At 46.5% G+C, this 12,808-nt stretch overlaps 1 protein-coding gene across 1 annotated transcript; it reads left to right on the top strand.

Annotated features, from left to right (window-relative positions):
- The first annotated feature begins 244 nt into the window (after positions 1-244).
- Positions 245-12,802, top strand: sucla2 (succinate-CoA ligase ADP-forming subunit beta). Its single transcript, XM_030427524.1, has 11 exons — positions 245-396; positions 3,552-3,732; positions 4,622-4,721; positions 5,003-5,165; positions 7,240-7,368; positions 8,666-8,804; positions 8,985-9,146; positions 9,460-9,602; positions 9,695-9,815; positions 11,256-11,344; positions 11,754-12,802. The coding sequence occupies exons 1-11, from the start codon at positions 313-315 to the stop codon at positions 11,826-11,828; spliced, it is 1,386 nt and encodes a 461-aa protein (XP_030283384.1). The 5' UTR covers positions 245-312; the 3' UTR covers positions 11,829-12,802.
- The last annotated feature ends 6 nt before the right edge of the window (positions 12,803-12,808 follow it).

Here is a 12,808-nt window from a genome sequence, read left to right as displayed (position 1 = left end):
CGCCGTGTTATGCTCACCAGGCTCGGAGAAGATATTTTATTTCAATATTTGTGTTCATACGTCACATTTCACGTTTTATTTTAATGTGTGTGTGTGTGTGTGTGTGTGTGTGTGTGTGTGTGTGTGTGTGTCACAGTTCTCTTCATGTCACACTCCACATCGCAGAGAGCTGAATATGTCCCAGTCACAGGAACTGAGCGTCTTCATTTTGAAGTGATTGTATAATTACCGACAGTGTTTGAAGGCCGCATCGGGGAAGCCGTCTTCGCAGTTCACTACGCATGCGCGTTACTTTTTTCGTTAGAGAGAGACATGGCGACGTCCCTGATCTGCGGCCGTTTGACGGCTAGCCTGAGAAACTCGGGGGCCAGAAACACTCTGAGCTCCGCGTCCAAGGTGAGTGCGTGTCCGCGTCGAAGCGAAGGCCTCCACCTGTCGGAGCAGGTGTGTGCGGTAGCGCTGCACCTTAACCGAGGACTACAACCACACAAAAACTGACAGGGTCAAATCTGACATTAGCATTGTCTTCATTGAGCCGCCGATGTTTTGGCTAACATGCTAACTAGCCTGGAGCTAGCGTCAGTGTGGTCGGCTGTCAGTGCCGCTGACATGAAGTGACCCAGCAGAACCAGCAGCTAACAAGGCCTCCACCCTCCTGGCCTCAGGTAGTGTCTCATCAGTGTGTTGGTGTTCACAGTGTGAGTGGAGGTGAGTGTGCACAGTTAGCTGTAGCTCAGTGACCTCCACCACCACCTCCACCACCCCCAGCAGCTGCTGTTAGCACGCAGCCGAGCGGAGCCGCTGCTGCTCGGCTCTGCGCCATCGCATCTGTCCGCTGCGTCGTCCGGACAGTTCATGTGACTCTAATCCTCTCAGACCAGCAGGCAGGTAGTCCCGGACTGGTGTCAGCAGGTGTGTCACTCATTTCCTACAAGTGTGAACTCCTCACTGACATGAAGCTGATGATCAGACTCAGTCTTGTTCAGCTCAGGGTGAATCTGATGATCAGGCTCAGTCTTGTTCAGCTCAGGGTGAATCTGATGATCAGGCTCAGTCTTGTTCAGCTCAGGGTGAAGCTGATGATCAGGCTCAGTCTTGTTCAGCTCAGGGTGAAGCTGATGATCAGGCTCAGTCTTGTTCAGCTCAGGGTGAATCTGATGATCAGGCTCAGTCTTGTTCAGCTCAGGGTGAATCTGATGATCAGGCTCAGTCTTGTTCAGCTCAGGGTGAAGCTGATGATCAGGCTCAGTCTGTTGTTCAGCTCAGGGTGAATCTGATGATCAGGCTCAGTCTTGTTCAGCTCAGGGTGAATCTGATGATCAGGCTCAGTCTTGTTCAGCTCAGGGTGAAGCTGATGATCAGGCTCAGTCTGTTGTTCAGCTCAGGGTGAATCTGATGATCAGGCTCAGTCTTGTTCAGCTCAGGGTGAATCTGATGATCAGACTCAGTCTTGTTCAGCTCAGGGTGAATCTGATGATCAGGCTCAGTCTTGTTCAGCTCAGGGTGAATCTGATGATCAGACTCAGTCTTGTTCAGCTCAGGGTGAATCTGATGATCAGGCTCAGTCTGTTGTTCAGCTCAGGGTGAATCTGATGATCAGACTCAGTCTTGTTCAGCTCAGGGTGAATCTGATGATCAGGCTCAGTCTGTTGTTCAGCTCAGGGTGAAGCTGATGATCAGGCTCAGTCTTGTTCAGCTCAGGGTGAAGCTGATGATACAACAGTGATATCTGAGACAACATGTCACTGATGGAAGTCCGACCCACACAGGTCCAGTGTGACCCGAGATATTAAAGCATCGTCACTATATATCACCAGAATAACTTCCTGTTTGGTGTAATTCATGTATTCCTGTCAGCGGTGTGATATTCTGCTGTGAAGTACTTTATACTGTAATACATTATAACAGATAAATCATGTTGTACATTCAAGCTGAAACAATTCTTTGTTTCATACACACTCATACACACACTCATACACACTCATACACACTCATACACACACTCATACACACACTCATACACACTCATACACACTCATACACACACTCATACACACTCATACACACACTCACACACACTCATACACACACTCATACACACTCATACACACACTCATACACACACTCATACACACTCATACACACTCATACACACACTCATACACACTCATACACACACTCATACACACACTCACACACACTCATACACACACTCACACACACTCATACACACACTCATACACACACTCACACACACTCATACACACACTCATACACACACTCATACACACTCATACACACACTCATACACACACTCATACACACTCATACACACACTCATACACACACTCATACACACTCATACACACACTCATACACACTCATACACACTCATACACACACTCATACACACTCATACACACACTCATACACACACTCACACACACTCATACACACACTCACACACACTCATACACACACTCATACACACTCACACACACTCATACACACACTCATACACACATACACACTCATACACACACTCATACACACTCATACACACTCATACACACACTCATACACACACTCATACACACTCACACACACTCATACACACACTCATACACACTCATACACACTCATACACACACTCATACACACTCACACACACTCACACACACTCATACACACACTCATACACACTCATACACACTCATACACACACTCATACACACACTCATACACACTCACACACACTCATACACACACTCATACACACTCATACACACACTCATACACACACTCATACACACTCACACACACTCATACACACACTCATACACACTCATACACACTCATACACACTCATACACACTCATACACACACTCATACACACTCATACACACTCATACACACTCATACACACTCATACACACTCATACACACACTCATACACACTCATACACACTCATACACACACTCATACACACACTCATACACACTCATACACACTCATACACACACTCATACACACACTCATACACCCATACACACACTCATACACACACACACTCATACACACGCATACACACACTCATACACACTCATCACACGACTCATACACACACTCAGACACACAACACTACATCACACACTCATACACACTCATACACACTCATACACACTCATACACACACTCATACACACTCATACACACTCATACACACTCATACACACACTCATACACACACTCATACACACTCATACAGTGATTACAGCCAAACTATTGAGATTTTAAATCACTGGAGCTTTTTTCATACTCCATAGTTGCATCATAAAAAGGAATCTGTATATAAATATTATTTTGCTTTTGATTCATTAAAACAACAGCTGCCTGTTACCATGGTAACCACAGATCTCACCAAATCAGTCAGAAGTGAAATCTTTTGTACTAAATAAAGAGACAGTAACTCCTCCTCCTCTCTCCTCCTCTCTCCTCCTCTCTCCTCCTCCTCCTCTCCTCCTCCTCCTCCTCCTCGTGCCCCTGCAGGTCCTGGGTGTGTCCTCCGGTCTGTTTGGAGCTCATGTGTCTCCTCTGCAGCAGCAGCAGAGGAGCTTGTCTCTGCACGAGTACACGAGCATCGGGCTGCTGAAGGAGGCCGGCATCTCTGTTCCTGATGGCATGGTGGCCAGCTCCTCAGAGGAGGCCTACAGCGTGGCCAAGCAGATCGGTGAGCAGTCGGTCCTGGTTCTGATCGACAGCCTCAGAGTCCATTTGTCCCGATCACTCAGTTGGAGTCTTCTCTGACCTGTTGTGACCTTAGTGTGTGTGTGTGTGTGTGTGTGTGTGTGTGCTGACCGGCCTCAGCTACAGCTATTTAAACCCTCACACAGTCAGTCTAAACATAGCCTCCTGCTTCAGGGAGATCAGGTGACACTCACATAAGTGCTGCATAGTAAGAAGCTACACTGATAGTCAGCTGTTGGAATCTGAACATGATCACTGTCTGTCCGTCTTTATCTGTCTGGTGTTGATGCATAATAACAATGAATGAAATAAGGCTGCACGATGTGTTAAATAACACTGCAGCTGTTGTGACATATTGTATGACTGAGAAGTGATTCAGGATCTGTGGAATCATCACTTCAGAGTCACAAATATCATTTTCTTAAATCCTGAGGATCCCGAGGATGTGACGAACATGTTGTCCAACATCTGAAGATCAAGACAGCGGCGCTGTCATCGTGTTGTCAGAGACGAAGCTGCAGAACATCAGTGAACACTGCAAACAGCAGATAAACAAACACATCTCGTTACTGAGCGGCACAGCAGTCTGTTTCTAATGACGTAACACTGAGTGAGGACCAGCTGATATGATATCTGAATAATGTCTGAATGTCTTTCACCTTTATCACACTGCACAATATAAATCTCCTCTGAAGCTCTTCATGAATCAGACTATTCCACACAATCCAACATCACAGACTGATGACCAAATACCTCCACATCGATACTTTACCCAAGCTGAACACACAGATTACTGATCAGTAATCATCAGTACTGTGGATATAATGACTAATGATATGATGTGTGTGTGTGTGTGTGTGTGTGTGTGTCAGGCTCAAAGGACCTGGTGGTGAAAGCTCAGGTTCTGGCTGGTGGCAGAGGGAAGGGGACGTTCGAGGGCGGACTGAAGGGAGGAGTCAGGATCGTCTACTCGTAAGTAATCAATAATCAGGAACAGGAGGAGGAATCAGCTCCTCCTGTATGAGATCGATCAGAAACTGTCAGATTATCAGGAAGGTAAACGGCATTTCTGTTTTTATTTATTTCAATCAAACGTCTTTTAGTCCCTCAGATGTTTGATTTATGTGACTGTTTTTGATTTCACTTATTAAATGTGGTCACAAAGTGTTTCCTCTAACAATCACTCTTCTTCTACCTCTTCGTCCATCGTCCTGTTCTTCTTCTTCTTCCTCCTCTTCCTCCTCCTCTTCCAGGCCAGAGGAGGCCCGTGACATTTCCTCGCAGATGATTGGTCGAAAGTTGTACACCAAGCAGACCGGGGAGGCGGGTCGTATCTGTAACCAGGTGTTCATCTGTGAGCGCAGGTATCCACGCAGAGAGTACTACTTCGCCATCACCATGGAGAGGTCCTTCCAGGTGAACACACACACACACACACACACACACACACACAGCTGAATGTCACCACTAGAGGGCAGCAGTGCTACAGCTCATGATGTGGACGTGTGCATCGTTGTGATGAGATCGTCAGTATAAAACAGACTGAAGGTTTGATCCTGTTACTCGGTCAGCTGATGTGACAGTTAACATGTTGATCACTGACATTCACAAATCACCCTGAGACTGAAAGGAAGTCAGAACTATCAAAATAAAATGAGGAGAATTTCTCAAAGAATTTCGTCAGTCCTCACTTTAAGAGCTAACACTGAGTTTGTGCTCTGAAGCAGATTCACGGTTGTATTGTTGGAGTCTTAAAGATAATTACACATAATGAGCTCGTTATCTTACATTAAACATGCCACAGCCCTGCAGAACAGTAGGTAATGATCTGTCCTCTAACCGTTAATCTGCTCTCCTGCAGCAGTCAAACTATGAGTCCTGTCATGTCGGTGAGCGTCTGTGGAACAAAACCTCTGATTACATCTGAAACATTAAGACTCAGAGACCTGGAGACTCAGTGCAGAGCTGAAATCACTTCATTAACACTGACTGTACTGCTGTGTCAGTAAGCTATAAACTGTGCTGTTGGACTGTGTCACAGCTTTCTTAAAGAACTACACAGACGTCAGATCAGAGTTATTAAATCACAGCAGTGGAACCTTCAGTGTGGTGACAAATGAAACAGGAGAGGAGTTAAAGTACAGCTCTGTGAGGCGTTGATGCACAGTTGGCCTGTTGATTTAAAGCTAATGAAACACACAGCGTGAGGTGTTCAGGTGCTGCATCGCCGCTGTGACACAGGAAGCACAGTTAAAATGTCTGGACTCATCTCCGGTGACGGTCAGTAAAACATCCCACAGCTCCTCACAGTCTAAAACCTGGAAGGATCAGTAACCGTCTCCTGCAGGGTGCGTGTGGTCCAGATGAACGTCTGCCTCCTGATATCCATGTTATCAAGTCGTGGTCTTTCTAAAACGTTCCTGCTGCAGTGGAACAGACAGAAAGCTGTCTGAGCCCAGCAGCTTCAGAACCAGCCGCTCCGGCTGCCACACTGTCAAACATCGTCTCAGTGATAGCGCTGTATCGATTAGTCATTAATCAGTCCTCACTTTTCAAACAGAACTGTCCAACACTTTCTGGTTCCAGCTTGTTAACGTGAGGAGTTCTGATTTTCTCTGGGCTCTGGATTAATCCTTGAAATAATCAGCAGATTCATCCACAGAGGCAGTTAGAGCCCAAGTGAATGAATTAGATTTTATGACGTTAAAGAAGACTTAAAGAGAACTTCTTCTCGGAGGATCCAGAACCGTCTGTGGTGATCTAATGTTTCTGTCTCTGTTGGGTCCTGCGGGTCAAACACCCAGATTATTGATTGATAGTCACATTACTCCTGCATGTATACGTTCCATCAGATCAGATCAGATTTTGCGTTCTGCGAAGGCGCGAGATTTTTTCCCCGGGGCCGTGAGCCGGAAGTAGACGGACGGCGGCATCTTTCCTCTGAAATCACCTTGAGAAAGAGAGACAGAGCTCCATTGTGCATCTAGTTTGTGTAATTATCATGTACACCATATATGAAATGTACAAAGATGTAGCTTCGTCTCGCTCTTCGTACGCCATCTTTCTGGAATGTCGAGGCAGTTTGTTGTTGCTGGTGACGTAAAGAGGTCAGCCGGAGGTGTTTCTGTTACCACTAGTTGAAATGGGTACAGCGCCACCTAGTGTACCGGGTATGACATGCTCCGGACAATAATCCCATTTTCTCACCAGCATGTTTACTCGGATAATTGCAGTTGTCTGATTGAGCAGCAGAGTCGACCTATGGCTGTAATCTGACTAAACTGTGCATGTAAACGTCCTGACTGAGAAACATTTCCAAACAGAAATCACTGCCCTGGTTTTCTGCATGTCAGACTGCACTTTCAGCTCAGGTCGTGTCTCGTTTGATGACATTTTATCGGCTCTCTTGAAGCTCACAGAAGTCCAAACAGATTTCCTAATGAAAACGTGTCAGTAACTCTGAGCACTAAGTCGTCTTTGTGTCCCTCAGGGTCCCGTTCTGATTGGCAGCTCACAGGGGGGCGTGAACATCGAAGATGTTGCAGCAGAAAACCCAGACGCCATTGTGAAGGAGCCCATCGACATCGTGGAGGGTATCAAGATGGAGCAGGCTGTCAAGGTATGATCAATAGAGGGAGGGAGTGTGTGTGTGTGTGTGTGTGTGTGTGTGTGTGTGTGTGTGTGTGTGGGGGCTGTATTGTCTCTGTGTGAAGGAGTTTGTTCTTTATAATCAGCTCTCAGCAGACTTCTCTCCGCCCACCTGTTGCTTTTTACAGATTTATTCTAACTCACATTAATCATCCTGTTTTTTAACTTTCCTCCAACTCACAGATGTGTTTCTTTAAGTCTAACTAATGAGTTATGATCAGCCTCCAGATCTTAAAAACAAAACAACATGTCTGCAGTTTTGATGAAAGTGTTCAACCTGGATTTGATTTTAACACTCAGATCTGTGAAATCAAACATTTCTGCCAGGAACAGATTTGAGCAAAAGTGAAATATTCTGAGATGTTTGAGAGACGACAGTTTGTCTGGAAACATCTCGTGAGTATTTCCTGTCTGACGAACAGGAGCTGACGACGCAACAGAGAAAACATAGATTCATGACGTCAAGCTGCACTAATCAATACTAACCCTGATAAAGGCTCGACCGACTGTAACATAAAGAGTTGTTGAGATAAACTCACAGATGGGTATCGTGCAGCGTTTCAGCCTCTTTTAGCCCCTCGTTGGGTTTTCGTGTCTCACTTTCTGTCTGCTTCGGTCTGTAAAGAGTCACGGTCGTCAACCTGCTGAGCAGCTGGTGGACGTCGTGGAGCGTTCAGCAGCTAAAGAGACCAAACAGTTGTTGTCTGCCGGGTGTCTGCAGTCTGCAGCTGTTGGCAGTAATATATCAGAGTTGTTGTGCCAAAGAATTGCCAAACAGATCTGTTAATTGACGTTAATTTGATTTTGGGTGTTATTTTATCTGGGATCACGTCCTGCTGCGTGTCCTCAGCTGCTGGTGCTCAGTCAGCTCAGTGTGGGAAGTCCTCTGAACAGGACGGGACAACAACCACAGCAACACAAAGAACCACTCACACACCTGCTGTGTGTCAGTTCAGGTCTGCATCCTCTGAAGGACTCGGCCTTTGTGGTCTTTGAAGGCGAGTCCTTCAGAGAGACCTTGTTAACCTCGTCAGCCGTTGTTAAATGTGACGGTCCAGCCTTTGGAGCATTTCCTGGTTGCGACCACCTGATCTGTACTCACATTAAACCAGGTGTCATCAGTTACATCCAGGCTAGCTGTTTCCACCTGTTTCCACTCTCTATGCTAAGCTAACCTGCTGCTAGCTCGTACATGAAGAGATTAACCTGCAGTCCTCATTTTAAGCTCTGATGCTCAGAAAGTGAAATGTGATTGGTTCGTTGTGCAGGTGGCGAAGAAGATGGGCTTCCCTCCGGCGCTGGTGAACGAGGCGGCAGAGAACATGATCAAACTGTACAACCTGTTCATCAAGTACGACGCCTCCATGGTGGAGATCAACCCCATGGTGGAGGACTCCTCCGGCATCGGTACACACACACACACACACACACACACACACACACCACAACACAGACGGCTCAGGTTCTGTTTATGAACCACCTGGTCCAGTTTGTCCTCCAGGTGAGACAGCCGTGTGTCTCGGCTGCTGCTGGATGCGGACTTCTCCTCCTCACCACTAACTGTCTCTGTGCTCTGTTCCTCTCCAGTGATGTGCATGGACGCCAAGATCAACTTTGACTCCAACGCAGAGTACCGCCAGAAGAAGGTATTCGAGCTGCGGGACTGGACCCAGGAGGACCCCCGAGACCGGCAGGCGGCCAAGGCCGACCTCAACTACATCGGCCTGGACGGGACCATTGGCTGTCTGGGTACGTCACGCGACACAGACAGATGTCCTCATCACAGGACAAACATCTGGTTCTAAAGACGGAGTTTACAGGAGGAACATCAGACATGGACCTCGCTAACAGAACCTGAATCAGAACCTGTGTCTGTATTTATCATCCAGAGTGTTGATATTATGTTTATCATCATTCACTTGTTTCAACAGCCAACAGCTCATGAAGATTGTAAATAAGTTTAATTCACTCTAATGTTTATAAAAACATTCTTCTTCATTTTTTCTTCTTTTTCTTCCTCCTCTTCTTCTTCCCTGGTTCTGATGACTGCTCTTGTCTCCAGTAAACGGAGCGGGTCTGGCCATGGCCACCATGGACATCATCAAGCTGCACGGCGGCACACCGGCCAACTTCCTGGATGTTGGAGGAGGAGCTACAGCTCATCAGGTGACGGAGGCGTTCAAACTCATCACGTCTGACAGGAAGGTAAGACAACAGCTGCTGCTCACAGGCTCATTTATTGTTGGTGTGTGTGTGTGTGTGTTTAAAAATGTGTGTGTTGTTATGATGTCACTCAGGTTCAGGCCATCCTCGTCAACATCTTTGGAGGCATCATGCGGTGTGATGTCATCGCTCAGGGCATCATCATGGCTGTGAGAGACCTCGACCTCAAGATCCCCATCGTAGTGCGGTTACAAGGTACAACACACACACACACGCACACACACACACGCACGCGCACACACACGCGCACACACACACGCACACACACACACACCAAAACTCACCAAACTTAGAATAAAAGTCATACCTGCCGATAGATCTTATAATCTATTGTCATTGTGACTTTCCACCGCTAGGTGGCGCTATAATCAAGCAAAGTACGTTTTGCCTTATAACTCCCATAACACGAAACTTGGTAGAATTATTACCAATACCCTCCTGATGATAGCTGACGAAAGGTATTACCATCGGACTCTATAGCGCCCCCTGGAATATTAACAATCCAAGCCCCGCCTCCTACATGCACATATATGGATGACATTCGGTATGCATATGTATCATGACCAGACGCATAAAAAACATCCACCATACCAAACTGTCACTCCAACAGGAAGTCGGCCATTTTGACTCAAAGTTCCCATTTCACCCCCCATTTTGATCCATTTCCATGCCTCGTACTTTAACGAACTCCTCCTACAGATTTAACACCACAGACTTCACATTCTCCCAGTATCATCCTCAGACCTTGAACATGAAAAGTTATCAAAAGTTTTCGCCTACGTCAAACATGGTGGGTGTCATGGTGCGATCCATTTTCATGCTTTGCCATAAAGCATCAACTCCTTATAACTTCAACATACAGTTTCCCATGTACACCAAATCCATCACACATGTATACGATGTCGCACTGAATACCTCCATGCATCAATCCTGTGTCATATCCATAGCGCCACCTACTGGACACAGGAATTCAGACAAACATCCTATATACATGACATTTATAGCTTTTTTCCTCCATATCATACACTACAAGATGACATGCAACTAAAAGGTGAGCACACCCTCCAACAGCGTGACGCCAATCAATAATCAAAACACACCTGACCACAAATTTTTTTCAGGGATTTTTCACCTGTAGTCCATTTTTTTTTCATGTAGACTGCAGCGAGTTCTTCTGACTTCAGAGTGCATTATTTAACACCGGCAGGAGCAGGCCACCATATCATAAAGGAACAACTTCCTCATGTATCTATCTGGACCAAACTTCACATGTTTGATAAGAGTCCAGCCCTGAACACATAGGCCAATATACAGTCATAGTCACAGCGCCACATGTTGGACACAGGAAATTACATTTAACCCCTTCCTGCGCTTCCAAAACTGGGACAGTTAAAACATGCGTACACAACATTGGGCAGTGGGGCCGGGTATGTATACGCCCCGACCGGACTGCGAGGGCCCGTTCATCACTGCTTGCAACTTTAATTAAACTATTATTATTATTATTATTATCACCATGTCTCTATACAGGAAGCAGGAGGAGTTAATAAATAATCAACATCCAAAAATCTTAATGATAAAAATACAGTTTTTAAATTAAATCACATGGTGAAAATGTTTTGTTTTATTTTGAAGGGACGAGAGTGGACGATGCCAAAGCTCTGATCGCTGCCAGTCCACTGAAGATCCTCGCCTGTGACGACCTGGACGAAGCCGCCAAAATGGTACACACACACACACACACACACACACACACACACACACACACCTGCAGGTTGTGAGAGCTCACCTGTAGTTTGACCAAGCGGCTTCTGTTCGTCTCACTGATGTTAGAATGAATAAACACATGAGATTATGACTCAGCAGCAGGTCTGTAAGTGAAACGTCTCCACATTAATCTGAAGACTTTAACCTTCAGCTTCCTCTGCTGTCAGTGGACTACATAACGCTGCTGTGGAGGATTCTGGCTGCTGGATTGAATGAACTTTATTGTAAATGTGGATGGACAGAAGTGACAGTGGCTTCAGTGCGAGCCCCTTGTCGTGGTCATGTTACAGCTGATTATTAAACTTGTAGCTTCAGCTGTAAAGACTAAATCTCAGGTTTGACTCTGACTCTGTCGTGTGTCCTCAGGTTGTAAAGCTTTCTGAGATCGTCTCATTGGCTAAGGAGGCTCAGGTGGACATCACCTTCCAGCTGCCCATCTAAGAGGAGACCTCCTCACTCAAACACTTCCTGTGTCTCCTCCCCCGGACTCACCCCCAGCAGCCGTCACTCCTCCCCCTCACAGCTGACAGACGTTTAGTTTCTCTTCTCCCTCTGTGGCATGATGGTGTGATGAAGACAGCTGTCCCCGCTTTTATTTAGACAGAGAGACGCCTCCATGTTCTGCCTCCATGTTCTGCCTCCATGTTCTGCCTCCACCCTCCGTCTCCCTCAAACTCACACATTTATGTTGCACTCAAGTCGATACGCACAAACCTCGTCTTCAGTACATGTTGGGAAAAGTTCTTATCTCACTTCATTGATATCAGCGGAGCAGCTGAAGCTCCGGTGTGCTTTAATGGCGGAGGAGCTCTCTTCACTTTAAATGGTTGATTTTGAGGCAGCGAGCACACCGGCTGCAGATCACTTCAGATGATCAGAACCTCCGCTGTGGCTCAGATGTCTGAATGTAACAGACCTCCAGATGAGGACTCTGTTGATGGATGTGTGGTGGTACTGATGAATGGTCCGGTCTGACCCAGCTGTGTATTATTCAGTGTTCCTGTTGGGTAGCGTCGAGGAGAGAACATGGAGGTTAAAGTGTAAACGGTGTAATCTGATCTAATCTGTAATCCTCTCTCTGAAGAGGACGTCGGTGTCTTTGTTCCCGGATCATCACAGACATGAACACATGTTCATCTCCTCGTCCCGTCCTCAGCAGATCAGTGTAGGTCTGCTGACCCGGTCCTGCTGCAGGGAGGCGTTCATGAGGCATCCAGGCGTCTGACAGCTGTGTGTCCTGTCGGAGCAGCTGTTGTACAAGTGTCAGCGTTAATGAACCTGCAGCTTCTTCATGTTCGGTTTTTCTTCTTTGGATGTTGAAAGTTACAAAGAGCCGGAGACACCGGACCGGCCTGTCCCTCTCTGTCTGTGCTTCTGCTGCTTCACTTCTACAACAGCTGCTGCTTCAGCCTGCCATCATC

This window comes from Sparus aurata, chromosome 9 (assembly GCF_900880675.1).
Source record: "Sparus aurata chromosome 9, fSpaAur1.1, whole genome shotgun sequence".
In the NCBI taxonomy this organism is placed as follows: Eukaryota; Metazoa; Chordata; class Actinopteri; order Spariformes; family Sparidae; genus Sparus; species Sparus aurata.
This window is presented reverse-complemented; position numbering and strand designations above follow the sequence as displayed.

Excerpts from the sequence above, each read along its gene's own strand:
- sucla2 (XM_030427524.1), top strand. The coding sequence starts at position 313 with ATGGCGACGTCCCTGATCTGCGGCCGTTTGACGGCTAGCCTGAGAAAC. Across the intron at positions 3,733-4,621 it reads CAGCGTGGCCAAGCAGATCG|GCTCAAAGGACCTGGTGGTG; the intron begins GTGAGCAGTCGG and ends TGTGTGTGTCAG. Across the intron at positions 5,166-7,239 it reads CCATGGAGAGGTCCTTCCAG|GGTCCCGTTCTGATTGGCAG; the intron begins GTGAACACACAC and ends TGTGTCCCTCAG.